General features: G+C 45.9%; 1 protein-coding gene across 3 annotated transcripts in view; it reads left to right on the top strand.

Annotated features, from left to right (window-relative positions):
- The window catches only part of PACS1 (phosphofurin acidic cluster sorting protein 1), a 1,571,500-nt gene that overhangs the window by 563,261 nt on the left and 987,438 nt on the right, over positions 1–20,801 (top strand). For 2 of the 3 annotated variants that reach the window (XM_069207928.1, XM_069207930.1), the window contains exon 7: positions 6,992–7,072. The exons of the other annotated variant lie outside the window; for it this stretch is intronic. In XM_069207928.1, the coding sequence (XP_069064029.1) occupies positions 6,992–7,072 (81 nt within the window). The remainder of the gene's footprint in view (positions 1–6,991; positions 7,073–20,801) is intronic. 3 annotated transcript variants of the gene reach the window in all.

Below are 20,801 nucleotides of genomic sequence, written 5' to 3'. Positions count from 1 at the left end.
AACTATTGAGGAACATGTCGCTAAGTTAGAAAAAGTTTTTAGTACTCTGATGAAGTGTGGCATGACAGTAAAGTTGAATAAATGCAAGTTTATGCTACAGGAAGTTGAGTATTTAGGCCATACTATCACTAGTGAGGGCATCAAGCCTAAGGCCTGCAATGTGACGGCTATTAAGTTGGCACCTCCGCCCACAGACAAAGACTCTCTCAAATCATTTCTTGGGTTGTGTGACTATTATGCACGTTTCGTGCCGGGTTATGCCATGTTAGTACAACCTTTGAGATCTTTGCTCAAAAAAGGGGTTACGTTTGAATGGTCCACACAAATTAACAAAGCTTTCGAAGAAATTAAGGAGTTAGTTATTAATGCACCCATGTTGCAGCCTTATCATTCTCAGTATAAATCATTCATATCCGTTGAAGCTAGTTTGAAGGGGCTGGGGGCTGTTTTTGGACAGTGGGTTAATTATAAAGAGAACACCGTTGCATTTGCTTCTAGGTCCCTCAGTGAAGCAGAGATGAAATACAGTACCATTGAACGAGAGGCTCTTGCATGTTCTTGGGCGGTGGAGAAATTCAAAACTTAGGTTTGGGGTACATCATTTGCATTATTTACAGATCATAAGCCTCTTGTTTTTCTTTTAAGTGGTAGTGGTTTGGGAAAAGCTTCTGCGAGGTTAGTTAGACTTCTGTCCAAATTACAAGAGTACAATTTTAAGATCAAGTATATACAAGGTGGAAAGAACTTCAGGGCAGACTGTTTATCCCGCTTACCTCTCAGGGAAGCTCACAGTGAGATTTGCGAAGAAAAGGAATGTGTTGTAGCTGTTGTTGATGTAATATCAAGCTGTGAAGGTATTATTTCTGAACAAGAGTGGTTGAAGGCTATGGATAAGGATGAAGTATTAAAAAAAGTATTAAATTTCATAAATGTGGGTTGGCCTCAAGATAAGTCACTTTCAGGTGATCTCAAATGTTTAGCACAAGTGGCATCTGAATTGTCGTGTGAAAATCAAATATGTGTACGCAAAGATTTAATTGTACCACCTACTGCAATAAGGAAACGTTTGTGTTCAATGGCACATGAGGGACACTTAGGAATTTCAGCCACTGTTAAAAAACTTAAACAACATTTTTGCTGGCCAGGTATAAACAAAGCAGTTTCTCAATTTATTGAACTTTGTCCTCAGTGTATTGCTTCGGATAAACATTGGAAAACTACACACAAACCTTTATTTCCAGTGGAGATGCCTGAATCTCCTTGGGTGAATGTGGCTTTAGACTACTCTGGTCCTTTCCTTATTCTTCCGAGACAACAAAGTTACATTATTGTGCTAGTAGATTATTTTTCTAAATGGATCTATTACGATTTTGTTGAATCACCTAGTACGAAAACAGCTATTGATTTTTTAAAGAAGACTTTTCAAATTGAGGGTTCTCCACGCTATATTGTCACAGACAATGGTATGCATTTTGTCTCAAAAGAAATGAATGAGTTTTTGACAGGTCTCGATATTTCACACATAAAAGTGGCGCTATATGCAAAAACAACAAGTGATGGACGGAATGCTGAACATTGTCAAACATTCACCCCCAGTACAATGATCTGGGCCTAAATCCATCGTTTTTGTGCTGCCCATGCCATTCCAGTTTGGACCCAGCCATATGCAAATCAGTCTTGACCCTGTTCCCTATGAGAACAGTCCAGCCCGAACTGCTAGGCCAGGTCTTCCCTGGACTGGAAACAAGCATCCTGGGACCGGTTTCGGGGTTTCACCCCTCATCAGCCAGGCTAGCTTGAATCCAGTGGCATGGGAAGCACGGGACCCACGTCTGGGCATACCCTTCCCATTTAGGGCGACAAATGCAAAAACAACAAGTGATGGACGGAATGCTGAACATTGTCAAACATTCACCCCCAGTACAATGATCTGGGCCTAAATCCATCGTTTTTTTGCTGCCCATGCCATTCCAGTTTGGACCCAGCCATATGCAAATCAGTCTTGACCCTGTTCCCTATGGGAACAGTCTAGCCCGAACTGCTAGGCCAGGTCTTCCCTGGACTGGAAACAAGCATCCTGGGACCGGTTTCGGGGTTTCACGCCTCATCAGCCAGGCTAGCTTGAATCCAGTGGCATGGGAAGCACGGGACCCACGTCTGGGCATACCCTTCCCACTTAGGGCGACAAATGCAAAAACAACAAGTGATGGACAGAATGCTGAACATTGTCAAACATTCACCCCCAGTACAATGATCTGGGCCTAAATCCATCGTTTTTTTGCTGCCCATGCCATTCCAGTTTGGACCCAGCCATATGCAAATCAGTCTTGACCCTGTTCCCTATGGGAACAGTCCAGCCCGAACTGCTAGGCCAGGTCTTCCCTGGACTGGAAACAAGCATCCTGGAACCGGTTTCGGGGTTTCACCCCTCATCAGCCAGGCTAGCTTGAATCCAGTGGCATGGGAAGCACGGGACCCACGTCTGGGCATACCCTTCCCACTTAGGGCGACAAATGCAAAAACAACAAGTGATGGACGGAATGCTGAACATTGTCAAACATTCACCCCCAGTACAATGATCTGGGCCTAAATCCATCGTTTTTTTGCTGCCCATGCCATTCCAGTTTGGACCCAGCCATATGCAAATCAGTCTTGACTCTGTTCCCTATGGGAACAGTCCAGCCCGAACTGCTAGGCCAGGTCTTCCCTGGACTGGAAACAAGCAATCGTATACTGAAAGAAGGTATTCAGACTGCCGTTTCATTGAACATTGACGTGGAAACTTTTCTAAAAGAAAAAATCTGGGCGTATGTAACAACTCCTCATTCCACAACAAATTTTTCTCCTTTCAGAGTGCTTCGAGGCAGTGATCCTAAATCTAAACTTATTCCTCAGTGGTTGAGATTAGCCACTAATAGTAATGACATTGCTATAGATTGTGAGACTATTAGGAAGAATGCACTAGTTAAACAGATCAAACAGAAGGACTATTATGATAAAAAGAATAATGTTCGCGAAGTTAAAATAGAAGTAGGTAATTGGGTTTTAATTAAAAAACCCAACAAATGTTTAAAGGGGGAAACAAAGTTCATGTCCCCTGTGAAAGTACAAAAAGTTACAAAAACTTCACTTTTGTTACAAGGGAAAGGGTGGTGGAACAGAGATAGTGTGGTTCCTATTTCTGATTTGCAGGCTCACATTTATCAAAATGTTTGTAAAGCAAAACATCCAGAAGATTCTATGCTTTCCACTGATGTTTGTCAGGATTTTAAATGTGTTGATGATAATTCTGTTCTCTCACCACAAAATAATCAGCATCTCGCCAGTATAGGTATTGCATGTAATCAAATGGCAGGAAAGTTACATGACACTCTGTGTTCAAGTATCAGATCTGTGGGTGTCCGTCAAGTAAAGGTGCCAAGCAGATTTAAAGACTTTGAATTGTATTAGCGAATTCTAAAGTTTTTGTATTACTATGTTTTAAGATTTGAATTGTGTTTTATTTTGTATTTTATCATTTTATTTTTTGGTTAGCTTTTAAAGGGGGAAGGTGATGTAGTATGTAGTATCTGTTTTAGTATGTGTTTCTTTATGCTGTGCCTTTAAATAGTTTGTTGTCACCGTGTTCCAAATGTGTCATAAGATTCCATGGAATCTTATGACAGGCAGTTGGTTGTTAAGGGCTGGAAGGGATGGGAGAGTTACTGTCAGCTGGTGCTTCATGTCGTGGGTTCATCTACTCTGAGAAATAAGACACAAACAGTCTTTTAACTTTTTACTGTCTTGTGTCTCACTGTGATCATTGCTACAGTAGTATTGTGTTAAAAATAGGCTTAATTAATGTCTTAATAAGTAAGCTTGGCTGTATAAATTAATTAGTAGTAGAAGGAATACAGAGCTTAGCTCAGACCAAAACTTTTGTCACATGCTAGTCAGAGCCGTAATGCCGGCGATCAGTTAGCTCCAGAGATTCTGCAACTGTCAGCTGTCAGTTTGAAAGTTACAGCATCTCTGGGCCGGAGCGTGAAATAAGCACTATTACTGGGCCTGAGTCCAATCGATACTTGTGCTGAGCTGTCACGTTTTGACTGCAAAACGTTGTTGCCCAGCACTTTCGTCTAAGAGGCCTGCCCGCTTCAAAAGTGGTAGGCCTGAGTGCATCCAACACATAGGGGGGCCTCTCCTGATACTAACATCGGGCCGTTTAAAGGGAATCCGATTGGAAACGTTCACTGCAACAACTCAGTTGTAACTGACGCGGATGCAACCAGCCTGCAATCGGAAAAAGGATTACTCGCCGCAGGCAACTGGTCTTTGATCGGAAGTTCGGACTGGTCAGTCCGCACCGTTTTTTTGGCACTACTGTATTTAATGGCAAAAAACCCTTACAAAAAAAAGCTACTCAAAGGTGAGAAATGTTTCCATAAATTAGAAACCAATGTACAACGCATAACAACATTAAGGGGGTCATTATGACCCCGGCGGTCGGTGGTATAGTGGAGGTATTACCCCCAACAGGCTGGCGGTACCTACCTCCACTATTATGACATTGACGGTGTGGCCAAAGCCAAACCGCCAGTGTACCACACCGACCGCCACAGCAGTAACGACTGCCGGGCTGGAGACTTCAGTCTCCATCCTGGTGGCCCTCACAAGGCCGCCCATGGCATTATGACCCTGCCCACCACCATGGTTTCAGTGGTTTCTGTACCGCCACTAAAACCATGGGGGTAGGCACTATCAGTGCCAGGGAGAATTCCTTCCCTGGCACTGATAGGGGTCTCCCCCTCCCCAGAGTACTCCCCCACCCTCACCCTCCCTCTCCCCCTGCCCATTTACACACATACACGCATATACATATACATCCATACACACACGCATTCATACATTCACCCACGCATTCATACACACTCACAGCAGCACTCACGAACATACATCCAGGCACACACACAATCTCACAACACAACATGCACACTCACACTCGCTCATGCACACACGCATTACACACACATGCACGCATTCACACACAGTCACACACACCCCCAAAACAGCCCCCTACTCACGCACACAACACCCCCCGCCCCCCTCTCCTGTCTGAGAACCCAACTTACCTGCTTGCAGGGGGTCCTCCGGCAGGAGATGGGATGCGGCGCAGCTGCCAGCAGCAGCGTCGGGCAGCAAACCACTGCCAGGCCGTATCATGGCTGGCAACAGCACTACCCTACCGTAGTCCGCCGCCATGACCGTAGATGGAATTCCGACAGCCTTCTTTAAGAATTCAGTCTACGGTCATAATGGCATGGATGGTCGGTAGCCACGGCGGTATGTTGGCACCCGTCGCCGTGGCGGTAGGCGGCATTTACCGCCAATCTTAAAATGAGGGCCTAAATCTTTTAAACAAATAAGCAATGAATAATAAGCAATATAAACAGTAAAGAGAGCAAGTGCTGCTTATTTGAGGAGCAACATTTAAAAGAGGCAGATTACTCTGTGCATGGACTATTTCTATGTTACCAGTGTTCTAGTCTAGGTTGCTTGGTTGCTTTTTGTTTATGATGTAATGTTCTTTCAGATTCTGCTTGGAGTGGCATTAAAGGATCAATGGATGTTGGTAGCCTCTGGTCTTGTAATGAAACTGAGCCTCACATCAGGTAGATTACCATGCAACATGCAGTGTAATCTACACAGTGCTGTTGATGAGAAACGCTAGCAAGCATGTCTACAATCATGGAGTAGGGAGTCACCTAGTTGCTTTGAGTGAACCTAGTGTACTACTCTTCCAGGCCGTACACTATTTTTGTCTTCGACAGGACCACTATCTTTGGTTTGAGTTGGAGCATGTGGCCAAATACAGACAAATGTTCTGAAGACGTTAAAACCAACTCTTCTTTGGCTTTATCACGGTCGTTTTCCTTCCTTCACTGCACACATCATTTCGGACACCTGTCACCTCCTGATAACAAATGTTGCACCTTGCACCCAAGATTCCACAAGCACTTTTTCCCTGGACAAGTAACATGTACCTTACTGACAAACAAACGGCAACGGTATAGACCTCGCAAACCCATCTACACATTCCCAGGAACTCTCAAGTTTCATGTCCCAGGCACCCCTACGCAGTGATCTGAATACTATGCCTAAAACTACTATCTTATTAGGGAATTTTCATGTCAATCTGTTCATGTGAAATGTATAAATGTGAAGCATTTATGTTCAATTTACACTATTGGGTATCTGTTTAATGACTGTTATAGTAAACTGTAAAAGCAGGTGGGTGCTTGCATTTACTGCTAGATAGAATTATACTAACTTCTCTTTGTATGCGAGTCATGTTATTTTTGGAGCGATGTTGTCAATTTCTAAATTATTTCATGTAAAACCTATTGGCCAGACATCACACACCTATGCCTATATTCAAGCATATTGGACACTACTCCGTCATTATAGCGTGCACATGGAATCACTTAGCGAAACAGTACCATTATGGTCGTACCTCAAACCTGCATGCTGCACAGGATGCCTTTAAAAGAGACATTGCACGCAATGCTCACCTTGTGCTTATGGGCATGACAGCGTAATTGTAGAAAAACTGCAACTGTGCTCCCACACTATTGGTTGCTTGACAGGATTATTATACTTTACCCTACATGCACCCTGGGTTACGATGATGGAATCTTTGTTGTCAGACTATAGTCTTGCATTTCCAACATGATAGCATGGACTTTACTTTACTTCGCAAATCCATTGTTCAGCGTGGGACCGCTCTGCTTGGCATTTATTTTCCCTTATAAGTTGTCCTGCATGCAAAACGGATTGCTTTGCCAGTGGCTCTGCTCAATCATTTCCATCTGTACGCTTCTGTGTTAATTTGTTCATAGTGCACGCCATCTGAGGAACCCTAAAATGTGTTAAGAAAAGGTGGAAAGTAGCGAAAAGAGATGATACAGGGATCAACGCCATTGGCAGTAAAAGGCTATTGCTTTTCCCACAGGATTTGTTTTTTGAAGACGATGAACTCAGAAAAGTAAAGAAGACCAGGCGGAAATTAACCTCCACATCTGCTATCACTCGGGTGAGAGGGCTGTCCTATACCTTCCCTTTCTTGTTGATTTTTCTCACTGAATATTCTCCAATTTGGTCATGTTTTGCTTAGCCAGTCTATAATGGTGTTTTTTGCTACTAACATGTAATTAAACTTTCATAGCAATTTCGTTTACAGCTCCTTTTTAATCATATCTATCTTAGTCCTACATTATTTTCGTCTTTATTCTTTCCAGCTGTTTCTATCATTCTTCAGTTTCTGCTAATTAAGCTCCTTTTTTCCCCTCACTTTAACGTTTTTCCTCCCTAGGCTACAAGCAGTTACTATGTTAAAAAAAAAAAAAACGAAATCCATTTAGTGTGCCATAGTTCTATTTTGGTTACAACTTGTGCCATTTTGGAGGACAGGTCTGGAACTTTCTGTAGTGAATGCTTATTGGGATCAAATATTGTTCTTCTCTTTCAGCTTTCATAGTTTATTTTGGTTTTCCTTTTCTTATTGTAAAAGTTGGTACAATTTTCATTACTCCAATTCGGATATGTGAGCTTTAAGCACACCGGGTGTGTTCACAAAAGGAGATGATGGCATATACGTTTAGGTTTATAATGACCACTTGCCTGGGCACCTGCACATTGCCTTGGAGCTGTTGCACCTCAGCTCCAAAATACTCCCCCTGAGACAGGCATTCATAATGACCTTAAGCTACTCAGTATGGATTAAAATACTCCAGACAGAACAAAGGCCTCTTTTGGCTGACAGCCTTTGTAAATTAGCGCCACGGTTAGTGTGCCTTTTATGCAGTGTTTTCCTACAATAAGATGGGCTTAAATGTGTATTACCTGGATCTGGTTTCTTGCTCTGATACTACTCTTGGTCATCATCTATCAGTACACCTCCTTCAAACAGAGCCATTGTTGGTCATTTGGCAGTCGCTGAAGAAAGATACAATCAGTAGTCATCCCCATTCATATAAACACTGCAAATAGTAATTTTTTATTGATAGTGAAACATGTTGCACAAACTTCACATACTCGGGTGCAGCCGAGGCCGGCACCAGCATAGGTTTATGTCAATCTCTGTCCCCCACATGCCCATTTTACTAGCCTCTTGTGGAGTTTTATGTTAAGGGAATTAAGCACTTTCTGAAGCTTTATGTCCAGGTCACAGTACCTGATCTGGGGTATTGCTGTAATATGTAGATTCAGCACCTTCACCTGCTCCTTTTACTACCTTCATGGAGTCCGTTGATGAAGAACATACCGTCTAAGGCATCTATGTCACCAGGAGCATCCGCAGTGTTGACGGTGTAGATGTCGACTTTCCCTACGTCGACGATGAAGATGACAGCGGCTCGGCTGCGTCGTTGATGAAAACTGTGATGAAGACACAGTCATTGGCAACGATAAGACCATCTCTGACAACGAAGATTTAATCGTCTTCCAGTCTGAAACTGGGGTCCACACCCACTGCTGCACCGTCGATGAAGATTCCTCTCAGCACAGTGTCATCAGTGCTACTTTTGATGACCCTGATGACGTCCCCTTCGACGGAGGAAAAATACAACATTTCATATTCCAAATAAAGGCACAACTCCATCTCTGCCTCAAGACTTTTCAAAAATTTCTCCACCACTTCCAGCACATCTTCTGGAATATCAGGAATCTGAGGATGAGGTTATATTTGCCCCTGCATGCAGCCTTTCGTAATTGAGTGAAATGTCAGGAATCAGAGGACGAAGAAGCAGAAGGTGATCAGTCAGCTTAACTTGAAGGCATCTTCAACAATTTGATATGCTCCAGGAGAAATATCCCTATGATGATCAGGAGGATGAGCAGCATCCTGTTCAGGTATCTTCCATGAGTATTGCTATCACGCTGGTCTTGTGCATGATGCTAAATGACTATTCCAAACGATTCCCTGATGCCAACCTCACTTAGCAGCCTCCACCGAGGCAGGAAGCCCTTCATGCACCTTCCGCTCCATAAAGCATGCCTGGGCCTCAGAAAGACATACCTATATCGGCACCAATATCAATTCCAGATTCTTTCCAGGACATCAATGACCAGCAATAAGGAGGTAAGCTACAGATGAATCCCAATGACCATGATGAGTAGGATGATTACGTCGCACCAATGCCAGTGGCTGATTCACTACTTGTGGATATTGGCAATTTCCATGATTTGCTTGACAGTGTATATAAGCGCTTAGACCTTCCTATGCCAGCTAAACAGAGTATTTGCTCTATGATTTTAAAGCAGGAACACAGCACACCACTTGTGCTTTCCCAGTTGTAGACTTATTTATGGCAGGAAGGCCTAAAACTGATGAAGACACCTGCTTCTGTGGCGTCTGTCATTCCAAAACTTGACAAGAAGTATAAGGCTCCTGAGAATTCCTCTGCATGACTCATTGGCCAACGCAACCAGATTCGGTCATCATGCAAGCTGCTCACAGCAGAGAAAAAAAACGTTCATCACCATGCACAGCCACTTCGAATAAGGAAGTCCACCAGCTTGACAGTATAGGCAAGAGGTTCTCCATGATGGCAGCTACTTCAATCAGAGCCTCAAACGTCATGGCTTTCCTGAGGAGATACGACCAGCAGGTATGATCTAACATCTCATCGCTGTTGGAATATCTCCCTGAGGACAAGTAAAAAGAGGCAAGAGAGATCCTGAAGGAAGGTGAAAAGGCCTCTTCCGAGATCATGGATGTGGCCATGGATATTTCTTCCACAGCCTTCAGGCAAATGGTTGGAGCGGCTGCATTGAGATGCCAAGGTTGGCATAAATGGACTACATTCCGTCCAGAGGTACAGGCCAAGATACTGGACATGCCATTCGACGGAGAGTAACTTTTTTGAAAACACAGTGACGACGCGTTGCAGTTGATCAAGTCTGACACAGACATGGCTACATTGCTGGGAAATTTACAGCAGAGGAGGTTTCAGCCCTTCTGTGGCAGGGGAAGAGACAAATCTCCTGACCTTAATTCCAACAGCAGTTTCAGCCCTACTCTCAACAGGGTTTAGCTCGCAATATGCAGCTCAGTTCTACAGGCCAACCACAGTGCCCACATATTCTAGGCAGCCGGGACATCATCCCCAATCAGCAGTGGAGAAAATCTCAAGTTAAGAACATGAGACCATGAAGTACTGCAGGCCCCTGTCACCACAGTCCCACTTCAATTCAACCACACGTTATCCAACTTCTTCTATTAGTGGAAGCTCACATTTTCTGACAAATGGGTGTTGGACATATTCCAGCACAGTCACACCTTGGCATTTGTTCACAAACATCCTAATTTTTCTCCTCGGAAGACATCCCAGAGTTCATTTTCCAATTCTTAAAAAAATTAATTTGATTACTTTTCTCCAAACAAGCAATAGAGGAGGTGCCGCCCAATCAGCGCAATGTAGGTTTCTGTTCCCACTTCTTTTTGATCAAAAAGAAGTTAGGGAAGGGGAGGCAGGTAATGGATCTCCGGTTATTGAACAAGTTAATCAAAAAAACCACCTTTCAGAGTGCTATCTCCAAGAGATTTTGCAGTTGATGGACACAGCGGACTATCTCTTTCCCTGGATCTAATGGACGCATACTTCCACGTGCCAATACATCCGAAACACAGAAGGTTTCTCAGGTTTGAGGTGGCAGGGTGCCATTATCAATTCAAGGTGCTCCCCTTCTGGTTAAAAATTAGCCCCCAGAGTATTTACAAACTGCATGGCACTAGTGGAGGCTTTTTTTCAACTGTCTGGTCACCAGGTATTCCCCTGCCTGGGCGATTGGTTAATCAAAGGTCCCTCCTTCCTTTTGGCAAAGAAGTCCGCAGAGGCCTGTCTACAGCTGTTCCAATCCCTAGGTGTCAAGCACAATATGGAACAATCATCCTTCGTCCCCTGCAGATCGCTGTTGTTTCTAGGTGCAATCCTGGATACCAAGCTCTCAAAGGCCTTTCCCACAGAAAAATGGATTACCCGATTGCAGACAATAACATGATCACTCTCTTCAAAAAGATGCATTTCTGTAAGGACATACAAATTCATGCTGGGGATGATGTCATCCTGCGTCCTGTTAATTCCCAATTACCACCTGCACATGACATCTCTTCAAGAACAGCTTGTTGCGCAGTGGACACAATGTTGCGGTTCTTTCAAGTACATCATTTCGATAACCTCAGGGATGAGGTCAACGATGTCCTGGTGGATGGTCAAAGAAAACATCTCTTAGGGTCTCTCCTTGTTGCCTGCGGTGCCCTAAGTGGTGATGATGTTTGCCTCCATTGAAGGATGGGGAGCCCACCTTCAAGATCCAATGTCCAAGTGAAGTGGCCAAGTCAGGAACAGTTAAGTCACATACATTTCCTGTTATTGAAGGTGGTTTTTCGCGCTCTTCAGGCCTTTCTTCTGAGGTTAAGAGGCTTGTCAGTTCTCATTAGGACAGACAAAACTACCACCATGTTTTATCTGCAAAAACAGGGAGGAACAAGATCTCAAGTTTTCTCAGTCCAAGCACAGCAAAAATGGGAGTGGCTGATAGCCAACAACATCTCATTGAAAGTGGAAAATGTCCCAGGAGTACAAAATGAGAGGACTGAAAACATCAGCAGAGTAAACAAGCAATGTCACGAGTGGGAACTCAGGCAGAGGCTATTAGGAAATGTTTTTCAGTATTGGAGGTATTCTACCCTAGATCTATTTGCTATATACCTCATCAAAAAATGCAAGTTCTTCACCATGAGATTTTCTCAGCCAGGTTCTTCAGGGAACGCCTTCCACCTCTCATTCGTTTCCCCAGTCTCCATTCATTCCAGACAGAAAATGAAAGGGAAGCCGTGCCTGCTCATTTTAACAGCCCTGGTATGGGCGTGGCAGTTCTGGTAGACAGAGCTTCATCGCCAATCAGAGTGCTCACATATACAGTTCCAGCTGATGGACGATCTTCTTTCAAAGAGCCAGGGCCAAGAGGTTCACCCAGAAATTCACACACTATTTGTCAGCCTGGCTCCTCACCATGGTGAATTCTGAATGATAACAATTTCTGATGAATGCAGGTTGATCCTTCAAAAAGCTTGAGCTCCTTCTGCACTCAAATGTTACTTGGCAAAATTGAAAAGATTCCCCTCATGGTGTGCTTTTCTGTCTTAAACCATATTTTCTTGTTGAAGCCTGAGAAGAATCTGCTTATCAATTACATCTCACGAAATCAAGCCTTAAGCATGCATTCATTAAGGTACACCTAGTATCATTTTCCAGATACAATGTTTTGGGCAAATGTCCTTGTGGTCCAACAGGCTAGTGAAAGAGTTTATGAACGTTTTATTAAGGGATTATTCTATCGAACCTCCTCCAGTGCTCTGGCAGCTGAACACTGTCTTGTCACAACTCATGAGATCTCCGTTGTAGGCTACTCATTAATGCGATCTAAAATTTATTTCATGGAAAGTGTCATTTCTGTTGTCCGTTACATCTGGCAGATTAATTAGTAAGATTTAGGCTTTCAGGAAAAAAGAACCTTATTGCTCATTTCTTTCTCTGCACCAAGCCTTAACATGGGCTAGTATTGCTCGCTGGGTCTCCTCAACTATAGTCTTCTGTCATGAGAAGGCTGGACGTCCGCTGGTTACAAAGATGAATGCTCACCATGACCTACTCAGTATGTGGACTAATTCCAACATTATGGTCACCATCAGCTTCGAGATGGCATGGTTCAGGTGCCAATACCTTTAGTAAACTACCTCCAAGGTATGTTGCATGATTTTTACAGGAGGTTTCCAGACCTACAACAGGGGTGCATCTCCATCACAGCAATGAGACTGCCACGTTCCCCTCAAGTACAAACCTCCACTCCGCACACCCACAATAATGCCAGCTTTACGCATTGCAGTGCAGCCTACAGATGAAGGACTATCATTGAATGAGGATAGGGAAGAAGTGTAAACCATCGACAGTCAATCAACACCCAATGAATGGAATGATTACCTAATTCAAGTCTTATTTCTGCCTGCACCACAACCAGTGGATTCCCCACCGGTTGTTATTAGAGGATTTCATAATGTGATGGAAAGATCAGTAAAGAAGATTCAATTACCTTTGACTATCACACAGTAAGGTTGATTTTTACAACTTTAAGAAACCTGCTTAAAAATCAGCCAAGGCAATCCCTTGTAGATTTATTTGAGGAGAAACTAATAAAATAATCATGAGCCCAGATGCAGTGTCTGTGGTTTTACCTAGAATAGATAAAAAAATATAAAGCACTATAAAACTCACAGGCATTCTGGACTGGTCATCCAAAATGAGATTCTGTAGTAATGCAAGCAGCTCAACGTTGATCCAGAAATCCGTCCAGCCCCATCTCAACACCACCTGATACAGAAGGCCAGAACTTGGATAACATAGGGAAATGTTTTTTCACTATGCCAGCAACTACCATTTGAGCCACTAATTCATTAGCTATTCTTGTCCTTTATGACAGGCAGATGTGGTCAGACATCTACATAGATCTCTTGTCAAAAGATGTAAGAGGAAAAGCAAAAAAGATCCTACAGGAAGAGGAAAAAACATGGGGGAAGTGGCCAACAGCTCATGGAGTGAGACGTCTCCCTGAGTGCTCCGGCGGCCCAGGCCCTATCCGACCCCATCCTGCCCACCATTTGCACCTCCTGCCCGACAAATGCCACAATCCTAGTCTCCTGGACACTGGGACACCTCTGGCACCTTGAATAGCGGGCATCCTGGCATCTGGGAGGCTCGACGACATCCAGGCCCCTCGGCAATGCAACAGTCCAACATGGCGACCACCACCTCGGAGTCCGGCCGATGGGTGCAAAGGTGGTCCCTGAGCGACCTGCCTGCACCTCCTGGGGCCCGTGCTAGAGAGCATGGGCAGCCGGAAGACATTAGGCTGCTGTCTGTTCTTAGGACTTAGGACTAATTAGCGACATTACAATATGTGGTGGAAGAGAGCATTGTGAACATCAGGAGTCCAGGATGCGCAACGGAGGGAACTCACCCTTCTCTCTCGACCAAAGTATTAGACCTCCTAGGGCTTCTCATTCCTGCACCCGGGGACGTCTGTGAGGGCAGTGGGCCCACGAGGCACGGTGAGTGGCAGGGAGCCCACCACGGAGACACCGACCCCACTGGTTGGCCCTGGGCAGGGGGCGTGGTGGTCTCACCCCTCTTCCCCTAGTTGCCCCCTGTGGATTCTAGACAGGGTGGGCGCCTCCTGCCTCTGGGTGCCTTGCCTGTGCCTCCTGGGCTCACGGGCGCGGAGGAGTAGGGGATTTGGGCCTATTCCCCGGGGCCCTTGGACTAATGAGCAGCTGCTGGCGGTGAACCCACGAGTCACAATCATTCGTACGGAGCCCGCCACAGATGCCTTGGGGGCGGGGTGAGCCTTCCTCCTGCATGAACTACCGCGGGGGTGCAGACCCGCACAAGCCTAACATCACACGAGGATCTAGTGTGGTGGTGACTCTCCCACCTGTGAGTCACCCGTTGGGCTCTGTTGGGCCCTCTGCACTTCCAGGCACAAGTGCCTGGGAATCTGGACCCATCCCTCTTACCTTCTCAGCTGATTGAAGGCACTGCTTTGGGCGGTGGACCCACGAGCTGCGGGCGGAGGTGGGGAGCCGGCTGCGGACGCCTGGAATTCCTCTCCAGTGTCTACTGCCTGGACCTTTCCAGGGCCCCATGCCCCTGCCCCCTCTCCCACAACGGGACGGGAGTGGAACGGATGCCTCCCCCTTTGCTTCTCCAGAGCAGGTACAGATTGCCGCTCAACGTAGTTTGCTGTGGAAACCCACCAGCCTCATCAGCCAACATGGTTAAGCACGCCCGCAAAAGAGAACCATCATTGAGGGGATGGTGCTTGGAGGAGACAGACATACAGTGAGAGGGTGACGATTGCACCTGCCGAGACCACAGGCCTTACCCGTACACTACAAGAAATCCTCCAAGCCATTACAGCCTCATGTGAGGCACTCAAAACAAAGATAATTCTCTCGGCACAGACCTAGGTTTGCTATGAGACAATCGCCAACATCTTGCAGAAACATCCACAGAAATAGACGTTGCAGAGGTAACTCCTTCTCTAGAAACGGCAACAGGGCATATGAGCACCATGGAGACATGCCTAAAGCACCTGGAAGTCAGAGCAGAAGATGTGGAAACCAGCAACAATATTCTCATAGTCAGGCTCCCCAAAAGGGCTGAGAGCCAGACATGATGGAATTCCTGGAGCGATGGCTCTGCACAGAAGTGGCCCCTGAAGGGCTGCCCCCTTTATTCGCTCTGGAGCGCATCCATAGGGTGCCAGCAAAGCCACCCCCCACAGGGGCCCCTCCACGGCCCATAGTGGCTAGATTACTTTATTACAAAGACAGGAACCACCACCTGAAGCAAGCAAGGCTATGAGGGAAGCTAACTGTTGATAACACCAAGTAATGATCTTTCCTGACTTTTCCTGTGAGGTACAAAGCCAAATAGCCTTGTTTCTAAAGGCCCAAAAGAAACTATGGGGACTGGGAATATCATACTCAATACAATACACAGCCAGGCTGCGAGCGGTCACTCCAGAAGGTGCAAAATCTTTTCCAACATCAGTGGACGTCTGAGCCTGGATGGACCTACAGCCAAGGACCAGGTCCAGTGGAGAGCCAAGACCAAGACCTGTAAAACACAAGACATGGCGCCGATCCGACACTGCCGTGGACTTTCCCAACGCTCCATCGACAAAGGAGAAAGGTCGGAAGAGGCAGAGTAGTTGAGGCTGTGGCTTCACTAAGCGGTACGGGCTCTGGACAATCCTCCCCGATTGGGGGAGCTGATAGAGGGCTCTGACTCCTCCATATCAGAAGCGCTGAATGTATCCCACCTCAGGTACCATCCAGAACGGCAGATGAACTGGACTAGAACAGCTGGTCCACTTGGCAGCCCAGGTGGGAATGGGCAAAGTCAGTCGTGTTGTGATGCGACTCTGTTCAGAGAGGGCTAAGAGAGATACAGTAATGACAATTAAAAATTATCTTTATTCACTGCACCAGTCTGAGTGGTACTGGGCGACCTGGACCCAGGGATTGACTGTTCAAATCCCCCAGACTTTTGAAGTAAAATTAAAATTGCATGAATAGTTTGGACGGGAATTGATCATTTCTTGTCCTGGGGCTGGGCATTGGGAAAGTTTTCATTTCATGGTTATTTGTTTCATAAGGTATGCATTCCTGGGTCGGAAACTACTCCTAACATAACTGCGCAGTGGTACCCCCACAGTTTCTAGAACACAAACGACATTTCCACAAGGAGACTCCTCCATAGACACCAAATTACCATGGTGGTCCAAGCAAGTTATAATTTAATTTCCTGGAATGTAAGGGGCATACATACTATGGCCAAAAGGTGTAAAGTGTTCTCATGCCTGATTCGATGAGGCATACATATTGCGTTCCTCCTAGAGATACATCTCACGGCCAAGGAGGGTAAGGCACTCCAATGACTGTGGAGGGGGCAACTTTTCTATACCATGTTCTCTGCTTATTCTAGGGGCATATTAGCCTGGGTCCGAGCAGGAGTTTCATTCCAGCACATAAACACTGTAATCGAACCAGAGGGCCGCTTTGTTGCTCTACATGGTAGATTCAATGGAAGGGATATCAACTTTGTGAACGTTTATGGACCGAACAAGGATCAATCTTCATTCCTAACAAACATAACAGCACGTCTATCCCCATCCCTGACAGGCTATTGTGGGTGGGGACTTTAACTGTATAAGCGACCTTACACTTGATCGATTCCACCCTCTGCTTCAAGACTCTCCCATATATCACTCCCCCCAATCAGCCACAATGTGGTAAAGGAAATTAAACCTTAAGACTCCTGCCGCAAGGAACCCCCGAAGCAGAGACTCCTCTTTTTTGTTTTCCCCCCTACATGAATTACACTTATGCCTCAACACGTTCCTAAGCATGGCATATGTACACCTCCTGGTTCACAACCTAGTATATTTGACCCGTGTTGTATCCGATCATATTCTGAACCTCTTGCACCTACGTTGGGATATACTGTCCCCCAAGATTCCCACCTGGCGACTTAAACGTGAAGCTCTCGAGGACCCATAATTCCTAGAAATAATTTGTGCGCAAATATAAGACTATTTTGCCACAAACATTGGAACTGCCTCCTCCCCGCTATTGGAGCGGGAAGTATTCTAGGTATTGATCTGCGGCCATTGCATGGTGGAATTGATTGGCATCCATCGAATGCTGCTCCGTGAACTTGCGGACGCCGAGCGAGCACTTAGGGAGGCAGAACTAACCCGCCCCAGGCATCCAAAAGCCCACTTAACACTGTTCGAAGCAAAAGAGTGACTGGCGGCACACACCGAAAGACTCTGCTCATTTGACTATAGAGCATACAGGGAGAAGGGCACATGTGGAGCGTGACCGCACCAGCTGCTTACTATCGTGGCTCAACAACCCTGCCAAGAGAGACTCACCCATAGTGGAGCTCATCTCAGGTAAGGGAGCTTTGCTGTATTTCCAGCCCAATATCAATGACTGCTTTGCTCACTACTAAAGAGACCTATACACCAGCAAAAGCGCACATGACATCTCAGGTAATTGCAAATCTATCTCAGGAATAGACCTTCCCCAGCTACCAAACGAAGAAGTTGAGGGACTGGGAGTAGACATTACTTTACAGGAAGTACTAGGGACGATCAAAGGCCTGGCGAGGGGTAGGGAACTGGGTTCCGATAGGCTGCCTACAGAATTCTATGCAGCTAATGCGACGGAACTAGTACCCAGGCTGGTCGATGTATAGAAGACAGCCAAAGAAATAGGGAGATTGCCACTAATTACCAAAGAAGCGCTGGTCGTGCCCCTCCTAAAAACAGGGAAGTCAGCAGTGGATTTTAAAGCCTACTGCCCGCTGTCAATACTACATTTAGATTATAAACTCCTAAGTAAAATACTAGCCAGCAGATTATTCCTGTTTATGACTAAGCTAATCCACCTTAATCAAGCGGGACAGAACACGGCAATCAACATACATCGGTTACTGATAATCCTTGAGGCTACCTCCTATGAAAGGGAGAATGCTGCGATCTTGGCCGTAGATAATGAGAAGGCCTTTGACAGCCCTGAATGGGATTATGTATATGCTGTCATGCTCCACCTGGGGTTGGGTAGATCCACCATTGAGTGGATCCAGATTCTCTACACTGTACTTGTGGCTAGGGTCTGCATAGGGCAACTAATTTTGGATAGCTATGCAGTCGAGAGGAGCACCCGACAAGGGTGTCAGCTCTTGCCTCTACACTTTGCGATTGCTGTGGAGCCCCTTGTGCAATTAGCATGATGTGGCACTGCTTATGGAGGCCCCCACCACCCAGAAGATAGTGCTTTGCGCTGATGACCTCCTGTTCTTCCTTAGCAACACAGGGGGAGACCTGGTCTGTGCCAGAGCAGTGCTAGAGAGCTTTGGCAAGAATTCAGGCTTAAAAGTGAATTGTCAGAAAACCTGCCTTTTTCCAGTGGCGGAAGAAACCCCACCCCCAGAAACTGTGGGTCAGCTCATTTGGGAACCACACTGCCTCTCTTACCTGAGAGTCAAAGTCTATTATAAGGACGTTGATATATTTGAAGGGGACTTAGGTCTTGCCACTAGGAGGTTGAAGATGCACATGGAATTTTAGAAAACGCTACCCCTCTCAGTGGTGGGTTGCGTAGCCACCCTAAAAATGATAGTCCTGCCCAGATTCCTGTACCTCTTTGTAACACTCCCCCTCTGGATACCCAGATCAATCTTCACAAAGCTTAACTCCATTCTAACATCTTTCTTTTGGGGGTACTGGGTGCCGCCACATAGCCCATGCTACATTGCAACACCCTACTCCACAGAGAGAGCTGGCAGTCCCAGACTTTGAATCCTACTACTGCAACACAGTGGCTCACACAGTGGATGGCTCGTAGGCCCCTGCCAAGCTAGCTGTAGAGAGTTCTTGGTCATTCAGAAGTGTAGGACCTGTTGCCTACGGAAAATATCTTTCCTTTGGGGTTACTGGGTGCCACCTCATAGCCCATGCCACACTGCAAAACCCTACTCCACAGAGAGGACTGGCAGTCCCGGACTTTGAATCCTACTACTGCACACAGTGGATGGCTGGTAGGCCCCTGCCAGACTTATGGCCCCCACGGTCCCACCATTGGAAGATCTTGTGCGAACCCTGCTGCAAATTAGACATGTCCCAAAAGCTAGCTGAAGAGAGTTCATGGTAATTCAAAAGTGTAGGACCTGTTGCCTAGGGAAAACAACCACCCAGGTTGCATATTTCCTGGACCTCCTCCTTGGGATGTTACTCTTTCTCCCCCACGGCATATTCTGGTGAGGGGGTTCAGGAATGGGTGGATGCTGGGATTATTACGGTGGGTGCCCTCTATAGAGACTCCGGATTGCACCCTGTTAAAGGTCTAAGAATGGACTTTGACTTACTCCAGGGCCATTTCCTACTATATTGGTTGGAGATAGCGGCTCTACGCTGACACTAGAGATCGGGAGGTACCCGAACCCAAGGCCTTCCAAAGCTGTTATTACGTAGCTTTATCAGCCAGTACATTCAATGCCATTAAATGCCTCTACCCCTCACTGCAGACAGATTCCCTACATTCACTACGCACTTGGGAGCTCTAATCCCAAATGCAGCCTGGGAAATCATCTTGGAGCGCATACTGAAAGTCTCTCGAAATGCACACTTTAAACTAATCAACTTCTACATTCTCCATAGAGCCTCCTCACCCCGGATAGAATCAACAGGCATTTCGAAGTAGTAGATGCCTTATGCCCCAGGTGTGGTGAAGTGGGTGCCAAATTTATTTTCATGTTATGGGGGTGCCCTCAACTGTTCGACTACTAGGAGGGGTTACTTGCACATTAGCGGAAATAACAGGCAAAGAGGTTCCCACTGTTTAGTACACTGGTTTTCCCATATTTCCAAAACGAAGGTGACGATCAAATTTCAAGACCTTGGTCTCATATTGGCAAACAAGAGATTACCCGTCACTGGAAGGACCAGGTAGGTCCCGACTGACGACCGGGCGTACAGAATTAGTAAAATGGGCTGATTGAGAGGAAACAATCCTCCTGAGGGAGGCATGGAATTGGCACATTAGACTCTGCTTGAGTCTGGGGGGGGACACTCCTAGATGTACTGAAAAACTCTGTTCTATCCTTGCGGGAGCCACGCCCAGATTCCTCCTCCCCCATAGAACTAACCCCAAAGGGCCCTATCACTTAACCATCAATGTTAGCAGGACTCCCAGATGCAGTGTACGCCTCTTATCCCCGCCGGACAGCATTCACATGCTAGTGTCAAATTGCCCCAATGCCCAGGGACATGCAGGGATGGACGCACTATAACATATAATGCGGGTTTCTTTTTGTGCCTCAGGAACGTTTTTTTGGAGGGGGGTATTGATCACCAGACTATGAATTTCCAATTTCCACACTAACACTGTACCTATTGATAACGTGGCAGAATATTCAAGTTTCGATTTACTTTGTTGTGTGTTGTGATAAAACTCCATAAAAAAGAAAAAAAGGGTAAGAACATCCTCAGCAGAAGGGTGGGTAGTGGCTCCTGCCCATTCTGGACACTCCTGTGTGGACTGGACTCTGTCCCCTTCTTTTGCAGGTGCTCTTCTTCCAGGATCCACCGTTGGGTTCTTTGCAGTCTTCCTTTTCCAAGTCCCCTTGTTAGTC

This window comes from Pleurodeles waltl, chromosome 9 (assembly GCF_031143425.1).
Source record: "Pleurodeles waltl isolate 20211129_DDA chromosome 9, aPleWal1.hap1.20221129, whole genome shotgun sequence".
Taxonomy (NCBI): domain Eukaryota; kingdom Metazoa; phylum Chordata; class Amphibia; order Caudata; family Salamandridae; genus Pleurodeles; species Pleurodeles waltl.
The sequence above is the reverse complement of the archived record's forward strand: the minus strand, read 5'-3'. Positions and strand labels throughout refer to the sequence as shown.